The sequence below is a fragment of the Strix uralensis genome, chromosome 9 (assembly GCF_047716275.1).
Source record: "Strix uralensis isolate ZFMK-TIS-50842 chromosome 9, bStrUra1, whole genome shotgun sequence".
NCBI classification, from domain to species: domain Eukaryota; kingdom Metazoa; phylum Chordata; class Aves; order Strigiformes; family Strigidae; genus Strix; species Strix uralensis.
The window spans coordinates 20,435,841-20,461,111 of NC_133980.1; the positions used below are offsets into that span (position 1 = coordinate 20,435,841).

At 41.3% G+C, this 25,271-nt stretch overlaps 1 protein-coding gene across 11 annotated transcripts in view; it reads left to right on the forward strand.

Annotated features, from left to right (window-relative positions):
* The window catches only part of DOCK10 (dedicator of cytokinesis 10), a 164,506-nt gene that overhangs the window by 25,834 nt on the left and 113,401 nt on the right, over positions 1-25,271 (forward strand). For 6 of the 11 annotated variants that reach the window (XM_074877687.1, XM_074877690.1, XM_074877695.1 and 3 more), the window contains exon 1: positions 2,365-2,547. The exons of 2 other annotated variants lie outside the window; for them this stretch is intronic. In XM_074877687.1, coding sequence (XP_074733788.1) covers positions 2,383-2,547 — 165 coding nt within the window. In that variant the 5' untranslated portion in view covers positions 2,365-2,382. Of the gene's footprint in view, positions 1-2,364; positions 2,548-23,281; positions 23,580-25,271 lie in introns of those variants that run through there. 3 more of the 11 variants (XM_074877693.1, XM_074877697.1, XM_074877694.1) reach the window with 1 other exon arrangement.

Below are 25,271 nucleotides of genomic sequence, written 5' to 3' on the forward strand. Positions count from 1 at the left end.
GTTTTTGTCATTTTTCTCTCCTAAGAGATGAAATGCCAAGATTATGTCATTCCTACTTGTATCTAATAATAGCTTAATCCACAAATAATTGTAATGATGTCACTTGAGCCACTGGCAGAGAATAGTTTGATCCAGAGACCACTGAAATGAATGGGATTCTTCACTGAGAGTGAAGTGCAGCTTTCGGTCAAGCCCTAGGGTGCTATTCCATGTATGCATGCACACACGCACGTGTGCGACAGTGTTGGGCTGTGCTATGGAAACCAAATTTCATAAAAATCCCTACCAGCTCTCCCAGCTGAACACTGGTGAGTAAAAGAAGATGCCAGCCAGATAGAGGATGCGTTAGCAGCCCCCAAGGTAGCAGAGCAGTTGCCATAACAGCCAACAGCAGACATTACACAGGCCTGTAGTGCTGCTGCTGGAATTAGAGTGGGAATGTAGGTCTCACAGCTGCCAAGTGCATCTTTTGTGCGGCCAAGGCGTCAGTCGCAGTTCTGGACTAGGCAGGGAACTGATGAAAATGTAAACAATAGCAGCAACAGCCGTCAGGGTTGCTGATTTGGTGCAAAGATTACTCAGCTGTGCCACTGTGCTCTTGTAATCGCATTAGAAAAGTCAAACTAATAAGCATGATATGAGGCCCCCTCTGCAGGGTATGCTGGCGGATAGGCAGGCATATCACATAAGCGTGTGAAGTCTGTGCCCAGTGACATCCAAGGGAGAAGAGCCGGGTAGGTGCATTGGCAGAGCTGTGGGTGAGCTTGTGCAGTGCCTGCAGTGCTGCTGCTTTCCATCTGCACTCAGAGCAGCTTATTCTAAAGAAACAAAAGTCAAGAAATAATGGCAATGAGTTTGTTGCTTTTAAAGGACAAATTTAAAGGATTTAGCTTTTCTGGCAAACGCTTTAATTAAAATGATGATGTCTTTTTCCAGATCGCTAAGCAATTAAACCCTAATCAAGCCCAGAAGAAAGTATTTCCGCGGAATGTTTTCAGTGCAATTCCTGATTGAGATTGTGAGGAGGAGTATTATTTACAAAGATCTCATTAACAGACATTATAACGTTGCTTATGCCCCCATGGGAATTGATGACAGAACTCATGGCCTTCGTTAGAAATCAAAGCCTTGTGATGCAAGGTAGATACGGTTTTGGGTGCACATATAATAAAGTTATACATATTAGCTTAAAAGCAGCTTCTCTGGAAACCATATTGGAAATTCTTAGTTTTCCTAATGTGTAAGAGAAATCCATTTTCTGAAGGTATTTTTAGTGGTAACTTCCTCTCAAGTGCTATTACCTTACACTTTCTACCATTAGCACTTGCTGTGTTTCCAGGTCAGTCACGTGATTGCTAAGCATCCCTGCCTGCTTTCTCAATGACTGGTCATGCAGCAGCCAGAAAGGCGAGTTGTTACTGCTGACTGCCGGCAGCTGCTTCTCCCTGCCTGCATCCCAATGGATAAAACACTAAAACACCTTCCTCTTGCCCTTCTTGGAAGGTCATCGATGTTTGGTTCAGACCCTGTCAGCCCAGACCCTTCCCAACACAAGCCTCCTATGTAGATGTAAAAATGTATTACTCTTCAGAAGGCACGCATGTGTGGGAACACACAACAACTACACTATTGAAAGGCGATTCAGAGCTGCACACTGCTGTTTCTCATTGAGCCACGGCTATTTTAGCATGAGCTGGATGAAGCAGTCCAGATTTCTGCATTTTTTTTTTTTACCACTTGTTACATTTACAACTCAAATGAGCTTGCTGTGCTTCAGCAAATTGCAAGAAGTGAAAAGATTACAGCCCAAATCCCTCAGTGAGCTTAAATGTCTTTTTTTTTTTTTTTTTTTGTGGCAAAACAGCCTGAGGCAAAGTATTTTAAAAACAGCAGTGCTGATAATGAGAGCTAATAACTTTCCAGATGTTTGTTGTTTTGCTACATATTATTGTTTTAAAAAGGTATTTAAACTAATCCTGCCAGTTGTTGTGGATGCCTCTGTGTGTGTTTGTGTTTAATGAACAGCTGGCTCTTTTGAACTAGGAATTTTAATACTTTCAGTTCCATGAAACTGGAAGCAGAGGAGGCGGCTGATTGTACAAGAGGGGGAGCACATTTTCTCATGTGAATTCAGAAGCAGAGAGGGAGGGAGAGAGAAAAAAGCATCGTAATATTGCGTGTGTTTCAGTTTCAGCGGATCAAATCTTTCCTCTATCTGCATCCAAGCTATTTGGTTGTGATCAGATGATCAGAGCTCAAGGAAGCGATTGGAGAGCGAGCTGGCTGCAGCTGCACTGTAGGCTGTTTTCAGGCACAAGGAGCCACTGTTTTTCAAACATAGCATAAACATAGAAGTTATTTTGTAGGCTTCAGGATGCAGATATGGGTTGTGCTGCCAGCATTGTTCTGCTCCAAGCCTTTCGTTCTGTGGTACAGAGGAACTGTCCACATATCTGCAGGCGACGACGACGAGAGGAGTTGTCACATGAAATTCTGCCGCTGGATAGCGATGATGAAATAAGCAGACCCAGGACTCTCATCATAATGGTACAGTATACTTTAATCAGCAGAGAGAGGCAACAGAATTATTATTACAGATGTTAAGTGATTATTTTTTTCCTTTAACTTTGTATTTGTAGAGAAAGAGCATTGACAGGCTATTTGTCCCTGTAGGTTAGTTTGCTGGTAGATTTGCTGTCTCTGTCACATAGAACTGAAATGTTACTTTATAGGTGAAGCAGTGAGCTACACATAAGCTCTATATAAAGTAAATGTTCTGTTATTTAATTGTGGGTGGGTTTTGTTGCGATTTGCAAGAGAGGCAGCACTGGAGCCAGTAGTGTGGTTATGTTTTATTTCAGACTTGGAATTCCAAACAGCAGACAGCTTAGGAAATGTTTACTAAGCCTGTTCATCATAAAAACAAAAACAAACCCAAAAGCCAAACAAAACAAAACAAAGACCCTTTACTTTCACCCAGGATGCAGTCTGAACTTATATTGAGTTATATGCAAATAAACTCCCATATATCTTTGCTGCAAACTGTTTGCAGCAGTAAAATCTTTGCTGGATCACTGCTTTCCGGTTTAGTGAGTTGCCTCCGTTTTTTAATCAAGGGGGGCTTGAAAGGCTCTCGGTCTTTGAGGGTCACTTTCTTTCTGAATTGAATTGGATTATTTTCATTTTGTCATGGGAATATAATAAGCACTATGGCTTTATTAGGAGTAAGTGACAGCATTGTTTCTCATTATAAATCACTGTTTCAGAATGAGAAATACCCTTACTGCTTAGTTACTGCCCTTCCTTGCCAAATACATGTATGGTGAGTAATTCCAGAACCCTGGAGTAGTTTGGGTCTGAGGTGGCAATGATTTAGTCCTGTGTGGCTCTCACTTGATAAAAATATTACCAAGACACTGCAAATAGTATTTTTGCCAGTTTGTCAGGGCACTCGTATATCATTTGAGTGGTAGAGGTTGGGTTTTTTTATATAAAGTATGTTATGGTAAGGTCCAAAGTGCATCCCCTGATACCCCACTGTATCACAAGGGCAGTAACTTAGTTGTAAGTGGGTAATGGCAACATTAGAGAATTTAACAGCTGTCATGAGATCCTAGCAGTGGTTTGAATAGAGCATTGCTGCCCATAGAGAGGTGTGTGGTGCAGTCATGGCAACTATAGTAGCTAGGACCCAAACCAAGTGGTACTTTATGTATCAGCTGAGGGTATTATCCAGTGCATGGGGGAAGCTAATGGTCGTAAGGAGGAAGGGGATGAATTTCATCATCCTGAAGCTGATGTTTAAGCTTCTTTTGCTTTAAAACCCATTGTCTGTGAAACAAACTTTTTTTTTCCCCCCCTTTTTTCTGCTTAATGGTTAAATAAATTACCTTAACAGCATTTAAACAAATAAGTGTCTCCTTCCTGGTAGTAATTTCAAGCATAATGAAGTGAGAAGGGTCTAGAAGAAATTGCAGCGTGTCCGAGCATGGATCATCTATGCAACGTGCTTCAGTCCCTGGAAGAAAAGGGTAGTCTTGGGTGTCGTGGCAGCAAACAATGTACCAACCTCCACATACCCAGATGCAGTTATCAGCAGGTTGAGTTGCAGTTCTTTGTGAGGTAAATCCTGGGAGAGTGGGGCACTGAGAGCTACAGCAAAGGTCCCTGGGCTTTCAGAGAAGTGAGGCTTTACCGCAGCATGGAGGGAACTGTGGAAGCTGTCCACCACCCTGCTGAGCTGAGGATACTCAAAGGAGAGGCACAGATGTGGGCTTTTGGGGTTCCCCTCCTGGTCTCTATCACATTCACCCATCATAGTGATGGGGCCTTTGTTTTCTACAGTAACTGTTAATACACTGGTGTTTTTCCTGTCAAAAGGCTGCCCTTCCACAGGAGATTTGTGGGATCATTTTCTCCCCCTGGTCCCTTTGAGAAGAGGAGGATGAGTGGTTCAGCCCTATCATGAGGCTGGTGTAGGTGCAGGCAGATGCTTCTGAGGAAAGCTGCTGGGCAGGGGATGACTCAGGAAAATGGTCTTCCCTTGCACATCTCTCTCTTCTGGGTGTGTATTATTACTGTGACTTTTCGTTTAGAAGCAGTTAATTATGTAACTATCTAAAATAATGTGCCATTGAGCTTTGCAGTTAGGCTTAGTAATGATGTGGAGACCTGGCGAGTTGAGAAGAAAGCGCTGCTTCAGAGACTTCTGCAGGAGACATGGATGGTCCTGTTTCCACCAGAATTCATGTTATTTGAAAAGAGCAGCATGGTAAAGAGGGCTGGAGGCTACTGAACCTTCGTAAAACATGTGGTATGGTCCTAACAGATTGTTTTTTGCCTTTGGTCTGTTGTGAATCATTGAAGTTTATGTCTGGATAATACAGTGGAGACAACTATGTAGACAAGCAAAAGAGTGTTTAGTTCACAATGTCATTATGCACATTGTGCGGATGCCAGGAGCGAAACTGATTCCAGCAAGATTACTGAGTTTTCATGTCTGAGGGCAGTGAGTGATAGGGGTGCCCAGAGAAGAGAGGCCAGGAAATCTCAAAATGCAGAATACCCAAAATACACTGATGTGCCTGGGTGTGATTGCTAGAGGCTATGGGCTCCTGTCAGCTGATGATCTGGCGTTTTATCTTTTCATGCCTTCAGATGAAATGGTCCTCCTCTTTGTAGCCTGTGTGCCACTGGCTATATGCTCCCTACTGAGAGTGTTAGTATTGGGTACTGATTTCAAGAGATAAACTATGCCTTCTTTTCGAATGGCTTTTTTAAGTCTCTTGCAAGTTTGCCTGTCCCATTTGAAGCAAAAATAAAATCTCAATGTTGCCTTGATAAGGAAAGCAGTTCTGAGGCAGAGAGAAGAGCAGTCTACCCTAAAATACTTCAAGTAAGTATACAGCTCTATAGATGTGCCCCATTTTCCTTTGTTAATCCCTGAAGAGAAACATCCTTGTATGATATTCTTCTAGGAATTGTGTCTTTGCCAGTGGCGCCCCAAGCAGGAGATGCTGTGGGTGCACTCCACAAGAAAAAAAAGGGAGAAGGCCCAGGTACAGCTGCCAGCTATTGCTTAATGCCACCTACTAATCACTGTATGAAACCTTTAGGCATCACAGCAGGTATTTCTAGCATTCTAGTCCTTGCAGAAAGTGAAGACTGATGTCTTTATTCACATAAATCTTCTTCCTCTTCAGTTTCTTAGTTGAGAAATCTGGTTTTATCTTTGAGCAAGACAGATTAATAATAAGTTTAAGATCTTGGCTGGATCCATAGAGCAGGGAGAGATGTCAGAAAGACAAAACTGGAAATTCTTTGTCAGTGACTATTGTGTGGCATTTTCTCTTGGGCACAATGCTGGGAGTTGCCAGAGATATACAAAATAAGTATCCAAACAACTTCTAACTAGATGTACAAGTTGAATCAAGGTGTTCAGTGACTCTGCATTTAATAGACCATCTTACTGGGTTTTGTACCTTTAAGAATATGTCTGTAAGAGCTGGTTTTCAAAATAAGTCCATGACATGGTAAGGTTTGAGATATACTAAAAACCTACATAGAGTGAATGCAAGTACTGTACGTGCTGTTTCTTCAAGAAAATGGAGAAGAGGAAGAAGCCAGAAGGAAGAAAATTTAGTACATGGGGTTATGTGGAACTGTTTGGTGTCTGAAGAGGGGGCATTTAGGATGATGCTTTGCATTTGGAACTTGTGACTTGAAAAAACACTTATCTAATAGGTCATCCTTTGTTGTTTCATGTGATTTATTATGAACTGTGGCAGCTGAGATTTGTGTGGAAGATAAGAGCAAAGCATGATATTTGAAGATACCATCCTCCTGTCCATAGCCCCTCCCCCCCTTGGTAGCCAGCTACACAAAAATGCCATAACTTGAACTGACATGTTAACTTGAACACAGCAACAGCAAGGTGACAACACCACTCTCTTTATTCAGTTTTTAATCTCCGAAAAGAGACAGCTTGCAGATATTTTATCTACTCTTTCCAGTTACAGAAGTAAGAGAACCTCCCTGGTTGTATGGGTGCAGGATGGCTGCTCTTCTCTGGCGTACAGGTGGGGCTGGGGCGCTGCTTCTTAGTTTGTAAACAGAATTTTAGTCTTCTAAAAGCAGTAGAAACAACAAAAGCATGTCTTTGAGAATTTTTCCTCATCTAATACTAAGTTTACCTCCAGAATAGTGTTTCTTAAGTTTTGTTGCATGATCTGTGTTTTGCTTCTAGTTTAAATAATTCAGAGCGCTCATTTCCTCATTTGTATGCATTTACCTACTGAAAATTTGCACCGTGTGCATACTAAGTGCCATCAATAGATGGCAACTCTTAAGGATTTCAAGATCTCTGACTTATGACTTACTGGTTTTGAAGCTAAGAATGTGTGTGTGTATGCCCAAATGGGGAGGACTTGCAGAGGGTTTTTAGAGGTCAGCATGAGGCTCAGCTCTGGAAAGAGAAGGGTGTTCTCTTCCTCCAATGTCCTGGACAAGGGGTTGTCTTTGGAAAGCCAGGCTATCCAGGGCTCTGAAGTTCAGAAGAAATATTCAAAATATTCATATCTTTTAGCCTAAGTTAGAAGCTTCAATGTGTAAAACACTTTTAAGCAACAATAAACATATGTAGCTTTATGTGACCTTGATCAACTTCCACTTTGGCACTTGACCTCAGTAGGAACAGAAACAGGCCTATGTTTGAATAAATGAGTAACATAGAGTGTAACAAGGAAAAATAGTAAGTGATGCACAAAATGCATTTCTACTTCAGAGCCATTTTTATAACTGTTTTTGTTTAAGTTTGTGAATTCTTTCTTGTGCCTAATGCTCAATGGCCTGCTGGTAACTGCAGAGTGATTGCCGGCCTCTTCCCTTTGGTGGCTGTGCTCCAGGGGGGACAGCAGGGCTCGGCACCGTCATCAGCAGAGCAGCGCAGGAGGGATGGTGTCTGTCTCTCCAGAGCAGTGTTTGTTCTTCTGTGCTGAAAGACATTTGTTTGAGGTTTGGCTTTTACCAGTTTAGGCAGCAGCTATAGCTTTGGGTATAGTTTCTTAAGTACAGAGGAGAACAAGCCCAAGATGTGGATCTGTTTTCATACTTCAGAGTATTGCAGTAACATTTAAAGTATGCATATGGTTGAAAAAGAGATGGTGTTAAAACCAGCCTTTTTCCACTGAGCAAATCTTCTCCATCTGACTTTAGTATTCTGAGCAACAACATTTTATATTGCTTTCACTTCTTATTAGTCTTGTAGCAATGTGTGTAGTATGACAGTATGTGGAATGAAACTATTACAAATCTGTTAACCAAATTCCTATGACAGCTTATGAAGAGTGTGGACTCAAAACAATAAAGTGATGAAAACATCCTCCTACATAAGAGGAATTTATTATACTTTTTTTAAAAAGAGAAACAAGCTATTTATTAATGAGCAATCATACCTGAAAGAGTAGGGTATAAATTAAAGGGGCACAGAAAAGTCTCTGTAAGTAGCAGTCCTTGGGAGTGCTTTGGGAAGGCTTTGTGGTTTTATGCATTTGACAAAAATTACAATTTAAGATGCATGTTCAAAATTCTTCTTGGGAGAAAAGAAAATTGACCTATAGAAAGGCAAAGTAACTTGATTAAAGCCAAGAAGGCAAAGAGAGAAACAAACACCAGAAAGAACCCAAAACAACCCACTTCAGGTTTTTCAGGCTTTGGCCATCTGCAGCCACACTGCTCTGCGTAATAAGCACGTTTATAAACAAATCTATGCATGCACATGCTTGATGTGTCGCAGTTTTGTCTGCGATGCTCTGTCTGCAGTTCTGCTTAGCTCTAGCTTTGATGGGCTGTAGCAAATGCCAGATTTTCATGTTTCCCCTGATAGTTTTGCTCTTTTTTTTTTTTTTTTTTTGTCCAAGCATTACAATCCTACAGAGGAAGGTAGGAGAGTTAAGAAAAAAAAAATCTCAGTGATCTGACTGGTCTGGGATTTTGTAATTGGGTGAGCTATGGTTGTAGGAACCTTAAGCTATTTACATGCTGTGGTGTCCTCATACACCAAATCAGCCATGAATGCAGATCTTCCATTTATGTTTGTCTGCTTTCCTGTGTTTATCACAGGATACTTGATTAAATTATAAGGAAAATACTTGAATAAATTATAAGGAAAAGATAAACTCTGGGTAATAATAAAGAGATTAACATAGATTTAAATGCCAAGTGCTAGGCACAGGATGAACCGTCTAAAATAACCACAATAATATCTTTGAAGTTCTGGGGACTTCAAGAAAATGCTTTGAAATGTATTTCTTGTTTGGAAATGTAGAATTTAGTAGAGGTATTTTGTTTCAGGCTGTCAGTGTTGGACAGAAATATGAAACTTTTTTATATATATATGTGTGTGTGTATGTATTTGTGATCAACAGCCTCTAGGTCTGTTTTCAGAGACATTCTCTGTTTTTCATCTGTATCCTGGGCTGTGCAAGTAGTTCCAGATTCATAACTCAGTTCCAATAATCTGGTCTTTTGCCTCCCACAATGAAGTTTTGGTAATGGGATGCATAACTGCTCCTGGCCCTGTACTTCCCAGGCTGTATGGTTGGGTTAGGCTGACAGTACCTACAGCAATGACTGGAAGCAGTGCCAGTGCCTGCTGCCATAGCTTGGCTGAGAAGCGGTGCTGTCCCATGCTGCTCAAGTTCCGTTGCAGAAGCACGTCTCCATTAGCGGCGTCGCCATCCATAGCTTACAGGAGGTGGGTTGGGGCAGCACAGGCAGTACGTATGAGCTAGAAGGATGCAGAAATCCACCTGTGAAGAAGCTTTGTGCACAGCCCCAGCACAGCTCAGGTGTTTGCACTGCGTTACCAGCGAGTGTGGGCCTGCAGGCATCCGCAGCCAGTGCCCCAGCCTGCGCCACGCAGGACAGCCAGAGAGCTTCCACCTGGGAGGGTGAGCAGCAGCCTGCTGGCAGCAGCGCTTGTCATCTTAACGTGTTTCGCTGTCCTTGGCCCAGGCTCTGGAAGACTGGTTCTCTTCTACTGAGCATGGTGAGCTGCAGCTGGTTCAAGAAGTGTGCAAAGGAATAGTAAATTAAACTCATGCTTTCAGAAAACGGCATCAGTGCCAGTCCTCAACCCTTGCCTCTCACTGGCATTAACTCACTGCTGGCTGCACGCTGATAGCCAGGCTGAGCTTTATTTTTTGTGCTGTTGTAGGCACAGAATCCTCCTAGTAGAGCGGATCTGGATTTAAATGCATATAGCTGAGTCCAGAGTCCATTTCAGGCCTTTGGCTACAAACATAGGGATATTGATTTAGCTTGGAAACAACAATGCCCTGTAAGAGGTATACTGAGTGGGGAGGGGAGCCATAAAGAAACTGGGGCCCTCGGAGAACACCAGCCAGATGAAAGTACTGCCAAAGTAAAAGCTGCTAGGAGAGGCAAAGGGGGGAGGGAGATCTGTTGAAGAAAAGTCAGAGAGTAAGAGAGGAAGAGTTCAGTGATGAGAAAGAGAGAAGCCAAGGGGAAAATGCCATTTCTTCTCATCTGAAACTAATTACACACACTGCTGTTAAACTTTTAATTAAGATTTGATTTTTGAGGGCAAGCCACCACTGCTCTATGTTGACACATCAGGATATTCAGATGCTTCTTATTCCTCCCTCCTTGTTCTTTTCAAAAGCTTTGGTATAAGTATACTCTTCCTACTGATATTAATCCCTTTTCCCCTGCCCTTCTTCCACCCCTTCTTTCCCAAAGTGGAAAACCATCTTCTGCTTTGACTTCAGGATAAATGCAATCCATTCCCTTTCTGGGTGGATTGGAAATCTGAATGGAGTGTGACAAAACTGTTCATGGTATTTCTCACTTTCATGAAGTTTCTTCTTTACAACAATAATCTTAATACACTTGGTCTAAACCCAGTTTAAATAAATCAGAATTCCAGTTCAGCATATTTCAGACAAAAGCCTTACGCAATTTCATTGCTCATGAGAGACAAAGAGATATATCTCTGAGCTGTTATCACCATGCTTCATACTCTTCCATCTATTAGAATAATTTGGTTTTCGTGCATGTGGAAAACTTTTGTTGCTCCATATCCTCTCCAGCAACCTCTGGTCAGCAGACTTGGGGTAACATGGCACGGTGCAAGAGGAGTCATTTCACTTAATAGCAGCTGCTGAACCGTTCCACCATCCACTGAAGCAGAAAGATAAATTGAGGAGTAGATACTGTGAATATATCTACAGTGGAAGCTGGAGTGTGCTTACTGTGTGCTGCAAAACGTAGCATGGCTAGCATTGGTGATCTTAGCTTTTTCTGTGCATCCCTGGGGGGTTGCCACCTGATTTCTAAAAACTTCTAGATTACATTTCCTGAATCATGCAAGCTTTTGATGAAAGGCCTCGTGACTTCAAGACTATTAGATGACTACAACAAAGGTGTGGGTGAATACAGACTAGTTCCAGGCTGTGATACCTCCTGTAGTTTAAGAGGAACTGGACAAACACAGGCAAATGGTTATGTTCCCTTAACCAAAGAAAGGTTAGTAAAGGCAAAACATAGGATTTAATTTCAAAGGCTAAGCAGCATTTCAGCATATTTGAGCCTGTCAGCTAGTACTAACTGGCAGCTCTACTTTTCTGAGTGAAACAAGAAGTGAATTTTCTGCCAGAGAGAACACTCAAGTAACTGAACTCTTGTTCACTGCAATACTGTTTCAGGAATACAGAAACAGGCACAGTGTCTTCAGAGTGTTTGAAGCTAAGGAAGATGGAAGAAGATAGAGTGTCTAGGAGACACATGAACAGTTCCTGGTCTTTTAGCTTTTGAATCCCTTCCTAGAATAAAGCAGCCTTCCAGCCTGAATTAGTGATTGGAGTGATGAATGCCATGGTGGAGAAAGGTTTAGGATTCAGCACCAAAAAGCATGTTGCATGAATACTTCAGGATGTTTTGGGTGGCAAGGGTCTGACATCATCTTGGGGCGCTGTTCCAAGTCTAGTCCAGCTGAAGCTGGCTCAGACTATGAACCATGATCTCCTATGCTGAGGTGTGGTAGCTGTACATATGTGCACACATTTCCAGTCAGAAATAAACTGATTCCTCCATTGTTTTGGGGTTCAATTATTTCAGTTCTGCTGTGACTCTTATTTTAAACTCAGGGAGCTCTGTAAATAAATACATATTATAAAAAAATGTACTTTTTTCATTCTGTTAATTTGGTGCCTCTTCAGAACAAAATGTTATGTTCTGTCTAAACACAAAGAATGTGTGTGCAATATCTTCTACAATTACAGTCTGTTAATAATTATTGCAAATTTGTGGTTAGCTTAAAACATAATAGTTTCTGTGTGTGTGGTTTTTGATGAAAAATAGCCATTGTAATGTTTGTCAGACTTCTTTCTGCCTCAGGATCACTCTGAATACAGTGGATGGAACCAATTGAATTGAACGCTTTATGCCTTTGGTGTTTGTTTTTCCTCACTTCTCATCTGTCAACTGCTGTGCTTATTTTCATTAGTATTGATACTTGCTTGAAGATGAGACGGACAGAATCAGTTCTTAACTATACGTGTGCAAATCCAGCTCAATAAGGTTTTGACTTAATGCAGCAGAACGGATCAGAAGCGTAATTATGTGCTGCTTGCATGTTTCTCTCCAGGAAAAAAAAAAAAAAAGAAATCATGAAGTTAGAGTGGAAAATATGTGTGGCCTTGCTGGATCAATCAGTCGTTAGCTATGAAACTAGGATGTTGGGAGTTGAACATCACATCACCAATCACTCATAACTTTCTTTTGGTGTTTCAGTAAGGGTTTGGTGTTACCTTGATGTTTTCCACAGGTTGTGACTTACAGGCTAAAATAAGCTCTTTCAGAGGGTAAGCCTTAACAGTAAAGAGATTAATTATTGAAATGTAGATTCCTGGAACCAGATGCTCCACAGTCCTTTTTGAGATGTTTCTTTCAGTAGTAGATTATGTACAAACATGGATTGCAGCTATCTCTATAGGAGATCTGATCTTGATGGGATTACAGAGGAGGACATGTTCTTGGGAGAAACAGAGCTTGGAATTGGGCCTACTTAATTCTCACTTTTGGATACTTGTGGCTTTGAAGGTAAAGAATAAAAAGTGTTCACACAGCTGATCTACACTTCTTTCTTTGCAGTGCTTTAGCTCTTTCCCCGTCTTTAACCCATTCTCCCACATGCTTGAGGAACCTTTTCACATCTCCCTAGAGCTCCCTAGAAAAGGCAACCAGGCACAGAGCATCCAGCTGCCTGTTTGGTCTCTGCACCTGCCAGCTGGCGCTTGTGCCTGTATTTGCTTATTCAGGCTGTGACTCTGTTTTGGCTTTTGCAGTGCTTGAGTTCCTCCAGCTATTGACCACTGTTAGCTCTTTGGTTTTAAGCAAGGACACAGCCCTTTAGGAGGTACAGTGATCTAAGCAGTTATCTAAAACCTTGTTTGTTGCCAGGAATGTCCGGTTTCTTTGGCCTTACAACCCTGCAGTTGAGTCTCCTTTTATCTTTTAACTGGCCTGTTATGAAAGAAGCCAAGTCCCTCGTTGGCTGTCTGCTCCCAGGTGTTAGACATGTGCTCCATAACACATCCTTCAGATGAATGTGAGCAGGACATGTGTGGAGGGACAGGGAAAGTAATCCTAACCTTGGATCTGGTACATCCAATAGGAAACATTTATTGTTTCTTTGCAGACTTTTAATGAATACATTTTCCAGTATTTAAGATAGACAATATATTTTGTTGTACATGATGCATCTGATTCTTTGTGATGACCATTTGCCCCTTGTGGCACCTGATTTTGTTCCTGGTGACAATGTAGCAAAGACATCAGTTGGGGAAGGACTTGTGATTTGAAAATGTTTGTGCATCCATCACCTGCTTTTGTTCAGAAACCCTCTGACCAAGCAGCTCTGACAGATCGCATGCTCATTCCTTAAACACTTGTGTAAATACAAAATATTTTAGCAGAATGTATGGAAGTATGGAGAATACTCATGAACACAGTTTGAACTGAAGAACTATTTGGGAATAATAGAAATGTTCACTAACATGTGCTTAATTCTGGTTTTTATACAAAAGATAAAAGTGAATCCAGCCTGGAATTGTACCAATATGTTTTTGCCTTACTTGTCCAAATCTAACTGAAACTGTAAATTCTGGTTAATAAAATGTCATTCTAAAATGTTTTCACCATATAAAAAAGTCAGTTTGTGAAGAACACACCAAAAAGGACCTGCCCAGATGAAATGTTTGAGAGATGAGTTGATATTAAAGTTTGTACTAGCTCCCACTGAGAAGTTTCTTTACACAGTATTTTTAAGCTGCCAAAAGCTTTTGGACATACTAAGTGCTTGCCAATTTTCCTTTTTTAAACAAAATCACAGGCAATTTTAAGTTACGTGAGCCTGCAAAAAGAATCTGAATTGGTGGCTAAACATTGCTTTTTGTAAAATGCATGCGAAAGACAACTGTATTTCTTGGAAATATTTTCACAAAAGGATTCCTTGAGTCAGACCGTGTCTGCAGCGTTTCAGGCAGAACAAGGAGATGAGTGAGGAGGAACTGCAGTAAACTCTGCTTTATTTGCTATCCACATCCTTTCCTGGCACTTGTTTATGTGTAGCTGTAGTGTGTATTTGTAGGAAATCAGAAGTTAACCTCTTAGCTTCTGATTTCCTGGCCATTTCTTTTGCATCCAGCTCAAGTGGTGGTTAATAGAAATGAGTCAGGATCTTCCAGCTATTTCTACAGTAAGAGGGAATTTTCTGGACTTTCCAGAATTTCCAAATGAAAAAAAAACCAAAAACAACCCAAATGAACTTCCAAATTAAAAAAAAAAAATCTCTTGGTACAGAGTCAAGTTGTCAATGACCAGTTTAGGCTTTGATGATAAGGCAACAGTGAAGGTACATGGGCTTATCTTTGCATATTGGATACAAAGAGCAAGAAATTGGAGTGGGGAGAAATACAAGGACAGGAATACTGTCTTACACTCATCCCATCAGAGAAAATCACCCAGAGAAGGCAAAGGAAAAGGAATTACTATGATTCAGCTTTCTGCCTTGCAGAGGCTGGGACCTGGAAGCTTAGAGCAGCTTTACTGTGTTAAGAATGACATAGTTTTGGTCCTACATTCCAGCTCACTAAGAAATCATAAATAAATTTTGCTTTTTGATCTGTCCTTGGATAGCAGAGTTCCACAGCAGCTTATTTGGAGGTCTTTAATACCTTGTACAATTAAAAATAGACTTACTGGAATTAGCAAATCGCAGAGAAATGTGAGGAGGATCAGCAGTTAGACCATGACTACATGTGTAGGTAAAACTGGACCTGGACTGGCCTGAAAAATAACTATGAGGGGATATGATGGAGGTCATAAAAATCAACAGTGTTCAGAGACGTGTAGACTTTGCTTGCCGTTTCTTCTCTCCACAAGAGAAGTAGGGATCATCAAATAAAACTAATGGGGGACAAGTTTGGAGGAAAAAATATTTCATGGAATGAATATTAGGACTATTTCCTTGCCACAAAACATTTAGCATCTATAGTGTCCTTGTAGGTTTGAAGAATGACTGGAAAAATTAATGACAGGAGTCTTTGAGAACTAGTAACTATGCAGATGCCATCTCAGGCTGGGAACCTGCATGAGTGGAAATTGGAAGAGTATTCAGGAAAAATACTGTTGTACTGACTGGTTTCTCTACTTTTACCTAAGCAGCTGTAGATTCTCACAGATGCAGAAATCTGGGTTAAATGAACTTTCATCCTACCCAGTATGACCATGCTTACATAAACTGGAATTTAGCATGGCATTCAGGTGAACATTCAGTACTGAGTTTGCTACTGAAATAGTACTGTACTTGGCATTGTCTTGCCTCTTACACATACAAGTATGTCAGCTTGATTGACTCTGCTCCCATGAATTGTTTTGCATTTGTTGCAGGTTACAGTCCCTGTGCATGGGCCTGTATTGCGAGTTGGCTGGTGTGCGGCAACTTGTCTGTGTGCACTAGGACCTGCAGCAATCCACTGGATTTTCCTTGCTGTGAGGTTGGGATAACTGAAGGAGTAGAACTTGATGGATTATATTTCCTTTTTGCCAAGGTTGGGGTTATATTTAGCTTTAATAACTTTACACAGGCTTTCACAAACTGTAGCGCTCACTCTGGGATCCTAACCACTGACACTGACATTTTTCTAGGGTTTTTTTACCTTCTTAATTTGGTAATACTGAAGATTACACATTTGTTATAAATCTCAATTAGGATTAGCAGTTTTTAATTAAGAAATTAAAAACAAAGCCTGGAAGGGTGAAACAATTCTCTGAGTGTACAGAAAGTTATGTCAGAGTGAAAAATACCGTATCAGGTGTTGGCACTATCTATCACACTACGCTGGTTTGATTTCTGTGTTCCAAGAGATTGGTAAGTAAAGGGAAATGTCAAAAGGATGCAAGTTATTGTCTTTTCCACATACCAAACTTAACTAATGTAAATCTGACTTGTAGAGTTTTATGTTTCACTATTTTTTTGCTAAAATAAGAAAATAGTCTTGCTTACCTGTTTTTGAAATGTGTGCTTTTTCTCTCTTCCAAAATACCATTATTTAGCTTTCTATTTTAAGATCCAGATGATGAATTATTATATGGAGTTGCTTTCTTAATTGCTTAAGATACCCACAGGTGCTAGAAGAGAGTACACAGGAATTTGTAACATTGATATCACATACTTTTAACATATATTCAAACACAATAATGGTCGTACAGTCAGCTTGCACATATATGGAGAGGAGTGTATTTTAGTACTTAAAAAAAAACAGTGAAGAGGATCCCAGGGTATTGTATATCAATATTACGGCATTGTAGATGTTGATTGTGACCTTGAGCAAATGAGTGAGTTGCCTGACCTCCTTTTGCTTCAGATATTCCAGCTGGGAAATTGGGTGAAAATGTGGATTCTCTTTATAAACCAGATGTTGTCTGATCTGAGCTTTTCCTGGTAAAGAAAAATCATTTCTGCAACGTAGTATGGTCATGAATAGCAAGTATTAGAATTACAATCGGAAAAGCATGCAACAGAAGCCAAAATCACAGCAGCATCGACATGTCTGGAGATAGTAAATTTAGATGATTAAATTATTTAATCGCCTTTTATGGCCATCACTATGTGTTTTGTTATCAAGGGCTGATTCCATTCCAAGTAGATGAAAACAAAAGGGTAATGTTTGTTTGAAATCTCCCAATGGATCAAACTAAAGAAGAAATTAAAGTAATTGCATATTTTGCTTTTGTACACATCAGCAGGACAACATTGCTAATGGAAGGTTTATTCTTCCAGCCTGATTGCTGATGTAAGAAGCAGCATTTTCTTTGCTAAAGAGAATAAGTATAGCCCTATTTCTATCCAACCTGTGCAAAGACACTCGGAACAAAAGCCCATGATGACTGTGCTCGGTTGTGCTATATGTAAGTCTGCAGCTCCGCTGTGCAACAGGGACCCTCGCACTTGCAAAGAGACCAGCTGGTAGCACCACGGCATGGTGCTGGTACTCCCTCTCTTCTTGCTCCCCAGAGCTACTGTCTCCAGAGGGCTGATAGGGCAGATGAGGAACAGCTGCAAGTATGAGACCAGTGATACTGGGTTTCTCTAAGTGATCTGTGTGGCCATAGCTGGAGGCCTTTGGGGTTGCATCAACAGATTCTCCCATGCCCTTTCTCTGTCTAGTGGCAAGGGAATGTATTATATTCATGCCAGGTGTGGGTAGGTTTTTAGCTTGGAAGGCTGCTCGAATGATGCTGCTGTTACATCTGTGTTCTTGCAGGGTTAGCTGGTGGAAACATTACTGTGGCAAGGTGTGTGCACGTGGTGCTCCATTCCCAGGCTGTGGGAGAGGCAGGGACCACTGCTGGCTCAGCTGAGCCTGCTTCCCAAATGGGAGAACAGCAAGACATTTTCTAGGAGCTGTAAAATCGGCAGATGGGTAGTAAGAAGCTTTTGGAGAATGGACATTATCAGCAAACTCTTGTGAGTGCTTACAAGGCTGTTTTGAGGCGATGAAATACCTGTGCTGTAAGGGCCCTTGTTGGGTTGTGTATGAGATCAGGCTGGGAGCTGCCAAACTGCTCTCCCCAAGGCCTTCTCCTCACACCCCCCAAGGGGACACTCTCAGTCACAGATGAACCTTATCAGCTCTGGCAAGGCACAGGTAAGTGCAGCCCGTGGAAGGCTCCTGACACCACCAGCTCAACTAGAGGGTGTGTTTTAGCCTTTCAGGCAGGTCAGGGAAATACAGCAGTCTCTCACAGATTTGTTCTGCGTGAGTGCACTAATATCTGGGGCATGAAGTGAAGGTAAAGGCACAGAGGAGCTGTGATCAGCACACTGTCAGGCTGGGAAGAAAAGAAATGGATTGACATAGATGGAGTCTCTGACTTCAGGGACTGTTGACTGGAGCAATTTGTTAGCAGAGCTCTGACAAATATAAGGGGCTTCTTTTCATGGATATTTATGCAGGGACATTGTTGCCCTGCCTTGGAGAACTCACCTTGTGTGCTGATGATGTTCTTGCCATGATGGATTCCCAGCCCTTCGCCTGGTCAGAGCTGGCTGTGTGAATTTGTAGGCAAAATGCAAGCATCAGCTATTCTAATGACTTCACACAGGGTTTGTATGCAAACGTTGATGTTTGAGCTTAAGTTGTTAGACCATAAGAGTGGAGTCACATTTGTCAAAAAACAATGTCGTTTGCTTCTAGTTGATTCAATACCAGAGTGACTTTGCAAAAGGTTGCTTCATATGTAGTTTTTCCTAACTAAATTGTTTAACCTTCTGTTTAAATTGTTTTGGTTTTATATTTTCACCCTATTTAAAAAAAACAAAACCCCAAACATTTTAAAAGCATAGGCCAATACTGAACACTTAATTCCAAAACACCATCTCTTCTTGATATCTCCCTCTACTCCCCCCTCCTCCCCAAGTCTTTGATCACAAAGGGATTGGGAGGGAGGTAACTAGGGCTTCCTGCATTACCTGGTAGCTGCTCTGTTTCTGGGCCCCATCTAGTGATCTGCTTTACCTGTCCAGCATGAAGCTTTCAGGAAGTGCAGTTTTCACATGCATTCACAAACCACTACAGAACACGCTATTCCTGATGCTTGGAAGAGGCAGGTAAGACAAATATGTGGTGTACCGTAACTGATATCTCAGTTTTACTCTCACAGTCCTATTAGTAGATTTTTGGCAATCATGGCTGAAAATACACGTAGTGTGTTGCCACTCACTATGATCAATTTCGTAGCAAGCACTCTGATCACAGAAAGGGTGTCAAATTAAATCTGATACAGCTTGCTTCGTCCAGATGCATAATTGACTTTTAGCAGCGTTGCCCTGCCGCACCGTTCAGGGTGTGACAGACAGTGGTGGTGGCCTTGCTGGGGGACTGAAATCGAAGACCACATGAGGAATATATGAAAAGCAGCATCAGTATGTATTAATATAGCTTATTTACTGGCCCTGCCTGCATGTTGTGGGATGTTAACTGTGCTGAGTACACCAACAAGGTCTCCAAATTTTATGACTTGTGCATCCTACATCCATAATATGGGATAGAGAAGGCTGGAAGCCTATGTGGAGTAATTTTTAAAAATTTAAAAAAAAAAAAAGAGCCCTTTTTTGACCCACTCAGGTTACCATATTTTTTTCTTCTTCTCACCGGTACCTGAGCTGATAGCTGCCTGCTGGCCATGGGCTAAAGTCATGGTTGCGAAGTACAGAATTGTTTCTGCTTCTACTCCAAGGGCTGGGTGTTTGGCATGGCTGTCATCCTTTGGGTTTTTTTCAACAACTTTATTGCTGTGGTTCTACCAGGAACTCTGACATGCTGGAAATGCCACAAACTGTTCAAGGGAGGTAGGTAAGTATCTTATCTGCGCTCTGCCAAGTGGTGAAGCGTTAAGTTTGTCAGCCAAATTTCTCAGTACTGCTCTACGCTGGAGAGACTGCCTGAATGGTAATGTCACTGTCATCATGGTGGCCTTAAATGAAGCAAGTTTTGTTATGAGAGGTTTGTGTTTCATTTCAGAATAGGCATAATACACAGTTGATTCCAGCAGAAGGAGTTTTCTTACTTGTTAATTAAACCACCTTTCTCAAATCTGTTAAACAAAAGGCCTGAGTCAGGATTAGGTGTGTAATGACTATGGATGTCCAATTATTTATATATACACGGGCATAAGTCAAGTCCGTGTTTTTGACTTGTACTCTGTTTGTAAATGTCAGCACGGCTCCCAGACACAAGTCCTGAGCTGAAGGGGAGCATTCATTCGCTGAAACTTGCTACGAATTCAATCTTTGCATATGATTTCCGTGCCCCTCCCCTGGCACCCCTCCCCCATTTAAAAAAAAAAAAAGGAAGCCAGTGTGGCTAACTGAAGCTTCATTTCTTGATCCTTCTTGATTAGAGGTGGTAGATTATATTATTTTAGAAGGACAGTATGGTGAATTCAGTATTTGCTACACAGCAGCTCAAATATTTAGCCTATTTTAGAGTGTCTTTTATATTGAAGATACACATTTAGGGACTGAATTTTTCTATCTTTATACCACTGTTAGCAAAGCGCTAGTGAAATACATTTTCCAATGACTGCATGGCATACTATAGCAGTGGATTAGTTTTGTCCAGCAGTATATTTTTACATATTGCTGTATATTGCAGATTCAAACTGAAGTCAATGAAGCTTGACAGTGAATAGATTTAAGAGGGAAATAAAGTTGGACAGAAGCTCGAGAAGAAATGTAGGAAAAGAGAATAAAAAAGTTATTAAATAACTTGTGACCCCTATCAGAAAACTGAATGCTAGTGGCTCTGAAGCAAAGGGAATGCATAGCTATTCCTTAACAGGAGTGGAGATATCAAATGTTATTATTTTTCCTATCTAGATATTAGTAAGTTTGTTCAAAATGCTGGGAACAGATGAAAATGTTCAACAAAGACAGCAGAGCAGAGGGCAATTAAACACTGAATTGACTACCTTACATATTTTATCATTTTTTTGAAGTGTTTGAACATCCTTATTTTGACTATATGAATCTGATACAGCAGTGCACAAACATAAACCAAGGCTTGTGGATTTCCTGAGACCAAATATCTCTTTTCTTGGGATAACTTGAGGTATGGATAATACTTCTCACCTTATACATAATAGTTCTGAATTTAAAAGGTAGCACAGGAGCTTTATTCATATTAACATAACCAATTCTATGATCATCTTAAAGTACCTGATATCTTTAATCAAAGAGATAGAGAAGTCTTTGAGGAAAAATTAGGGAATCTTTTACAGTCACACTAATGCTAATGAAACTTGCTTTGTACTTCAGCTACAGGACAAAGCACTATTAGACATTTGACTGGTGAGGTTGTTCCCTATACAAGTGTAAAGGGATTTGCATTCAAAACAGGTCTAAGAAAGTGTAATCTTTATTTGCAGTTGTTTACTATTAGTTCTGTTTATATCTCTGTGTGGATGATGTAGCTTATTTGTTATTTTATTGCTTTAACCTTTTAATGCCTTGGTGTTGAGAAAATACAGTACTCAGTGCATTTAGCATCAAGTCTGAAAAACTGACTGTCAAAGATACAGAATAAATGAGGTTTAATAGTATTAGGAATGAAATTTCTTTGGACAGAAGGTAGTAGAGTAAATTTGATAAGCTCCAGCTGGAAACTTGAACCTAAATTAATCTTTTGTCTTATTTGGGAGTAACACAAGTTCATCAAAGTTTCAGGAAGTGGTGGTGACCCTTATCTCGGTGGAAAGGACGCCCTGGAAGGGCTCCTCGGTGCTGCTGAAGGCAGGAAGCTGGGCTAGAGCCTTCCCCAGGAAAGGAAAGATGGAGCTCAGCTCATTCTGTGTGAGTTACAGAAAGGAGTCGATAGGCGAAGGAGCCTCTGAGAGAAATTGATATCTGCTGAAAGTTAAGCCAGCAGAGCTGATGGATCCAGCGTTAAATTTAACTTCTGGCAAGGACCAAGAGTCTTGGCAGCTGTGTTCACTATGTTATGTGAGAGGCACTTGGGACTCAGTATAGATAGCGTGGTGGTTTGAGAGAAAACAAGGGTAATTCCAACTTGGTTAATGTTGCGGTGCTATATTGGTAGCCACTTGAAATGTCTGCATACCTTGGCAAAGGGTTTCTGTTGTCTTTTCTGTTTTCTAGTGCCAGACACAGATCCTTTTCACCGCTAAGTAGGAGTACAGTGAAATCTGTCTTAAGCAGTTGCACAGCAGGCTGGTAACACTCAGTTTAAAGGAGGTGATCTCCTTGAAGGCAAAGCCAAATGATGAGGATAATGATGAGATGGTTTTCTAATTCCTGAAGTTGCACCATGTGGAAGAGAGAGCAAACTAATCAGACCCATGCATTGTTTTGTAGTGCTCAGGTCAGACATGCTGGACTCTGTCTGCTCTCCTGGCATGGAAATCTAGCATGTGGAACAGTCGTGGAAATTCTGCAGAGGCTTGTTACTTTGGATCAAATGTTACTAATGCTGAAAAATGCGTGAAAGATTTCATAGAACTTAGAATTATTTGCTGGAAAGAAAAAGAAAAAAAATGGCACTCAGGTTAAAGTTGCAGATCTCAGACAGAGTACTGAGTTGAAACAAGTTGTGAAAAAGATGCTTATCATCCAATTTGCGAAAAATCCAGAATGAAAAAGCAGAAAAACTATCAATTTGTCTTAGTTATGCACACTGATATTAAGTAAAAATAAAAAAAACTAATGCATGGCACATAACGACTGTGTGCATAGGGGAATGCAAGGGGAATGCAGCTTTGCTGCTACAGCAGGATGCATCCTCAGCTGGAACAAAGGAGAAGAAAAGGGTCTGTGTGCATGCACATGTGTGGGCACTGAGGGGGTTTGTTCAGTTTTAAAAGACCTTTGTGCCCTGCCAGCCTTCAGACAGCTGAGCACTGGGCAAGACTCCTACCTTAATTAAGAACAATTTGATTGCCCATGTTACTGCTCCCGTTGCCTCTGTGCTTCTGAGGCACTGAGTGAGGGGCTTCTAACCTGTTGGGGTGCTGCTGTGATTGCCCCCATGTGGGGTAGCAGGGTGGGGGAGCTGCTCTGATTGCCCCTGCATGGAGCATCTGGAAACAGGCTCTGGCAGCTTTACTCTCACCTGAGGTGGGAGCAGGGTTGAAGCAAGCAGTGAATTTTCTTAGTTGGCAGGTGACAAGCACTTCTAAAACCAGGTTTTTACAAGCCAAAAATGTATTTTTAATATTAGCATGTAAATTTCTCTATTTTTCCCTTTTTATAACTGTCTGCAGATTTAGGAATTTGCAGGGTGCTTCCTCTTACTGATGTTTCATGTCACTTTGAAAGGGGAACTGTTACCTTGGTTCAAAAGCAGAGACGATTCTGGGCTCCGGCAGCATGAACCTGTTGCTGTGTGCTCTGTGACTGACATCTGCTACTTAGGGGCTCAGCAGAAGGTGGTTGTTCTGTGAATGCCTGGTTTTTTAGCTTGCAGACATACGTGCACATGAAGTAAGAGTGCAGCTGTTTTGGCTTTCGAATCGTGGAGGGTGGTAAGGAGAAAGGATGTAACGGGTTTTGAGACAAAGATAGTTGCAAGCAGTTTTTTCTACAGCTTCCTATTTTGATTTGCATTAGAGGCGGGGTCTGGGTGTATTTATGGTTTAATGAGACATTCTTGCCTTAATAGCAGAATATTATTCACAGGAAGAAATGAGTTATTGCTGGTTTTCTTCTTCTTTCTGTTCAGTTACTGTGGATACAGCATGTAAGTTTTAGACATACTTCCCCCTTGAACTGTATACACGGCTTCCAGTTGTTATGCTGAAGCTGCTGAAGGAAAGAGGCTAAAGGAGCACAGTTTTTAAAGAGAGATTTGTTTGCTGCTTGAATGCCTACGGATACAATGAGCTTTCGCGGGAGATTCAGAAGGGAGCCCAGTGAACTGCGGAGGAAGAGAAGGACCATTAGGCGAGTGAATCAAGGAGAAATTCACAGATTAAGCTGTGTGAGTATGCACGCCTTCTTCCATCTCTTCTACCAAATTGCTAAGAAATTAGAGTTGACACTCTTCAGGCTACACCTAGGAGAGAGTAGGATTTATTCCTTGGTGTGTATGTAGGATTGACCGAGTCTCATCAATCTGTGTGATGACATACTGAACATTGAAGAATGATTACCGAAGTCTGAGACTGAAGCACAGGGAGTTCTGGACAGAACACAAGTGCACTAGGGAGACTGTTGTATAGCATCCCATTGTCGATCAGACGTGTACTGATAGCAGCACTGTGTGATAGCCTCTCTGGTGCCTGGTAACACGTGCTTGGTAGTTCCATGAAAATCCATAATGCTGCTTCGGGAGTAGAAAGTTACTCTGTGCTATTTCAGATCTCACGATCTGCTATGGGTGATTTCTGCCTCTTGAGGCCGGGAGGAAGAGAAAGCCCCTGTCTTTCTGCAGTGCAGGGAGCAAATGGAGAAAGCTCCAGAGCCCTTGGTGGAAACCTGGAGTGAGGTTCTGCCCCACGAGGTAGATGGCAGCTTTGCCAGTGATGGCTTTGGGCCAGGACTATGCATCCTGAAACTCTGGTGTGTGACAGGGGGCAATTCACGTTAACTGTGTTGTGCCTAAGTTTTTCTGACGTTGCAGACAACTTTAGGTAAAATGCTTACAGCCTTCTGTTGAGAAGCCTTAGGCAAGCACTGGTTCAGTGTATTCTGATAATGTGAGAGATTACTTTAGATGTCAAACGTTTAATGGCTTCCCCAAGAATGATTTGGAGACAATGATCCTTTTCTTCATGGCAAGAGGTGCTTGGTTTTATTCTGTAGTTTTACTTATCCAGTTACAAGCTGTGTTTGCATGTGTATGCTGGAGGCTCTTTTGAGACTATTCTGCATATCCAGTGTAATAAAGAACCAGTGGTAATACACTGAATAAGATTATTCTCATTAACTTTTTTAAATAGGAAGGAAAACAACTTTGCAGTTGTAACACTTGGTCACAAATTGATTAAAATAGTCTGTTGTTAATCTAGTAGTGTGTTTGGGTTTTGCTTGTGACTAGCTGCCATTTTGAATAGATATTTTATATGGAAATGGATCTTTTTGACAAGGTTACTTTACAGTGTGGTTTCCACTGCCCTGAGCTGTTGGCATACAGTCAAGGATACCAAGTTTAAGCTTCATGATCTTGGGTCCCAAGAATGAATGCTGGTGGGGCTGCTGAAAGCTTCTCACCCTGGCAGTTCACCAGACTTTGGTAGGAGGTAGGCACTGCTGCTTGACTTCCCTCCTAACCAGGATTTAAGAGGGTATTTTGTCATTGTTGTACAAATCCAGACTATATGTGAGTAGTGCTCATCAGAAATGGTTGAAGCCTTACGGGAAAGTATGGCTGGAAATAAAACAAAACCTTAACAGTAACAATAAATCAGTAGCCTGCCTGCAGATAAAGAGGAATGTGTTTGTTCATTTTTGCCTGTATCCACAGATAACAGAAGGTGAGAGTATGCTCAATTTAGTGGTGCCAAAGAACCTTTAAATTGTGACTTCCAAGCATCAATAAAATGTATCATACTCTGACCTAAAACTTAGAGCACTTGTAACCGTGTGCCTGTTGCCTTTAATTGGAAATAGGTAAAGCGCCTTTTTCATCAGAGGCTTGTGGTTCACACTGCATTTCCCGTGAAGTGGCTGG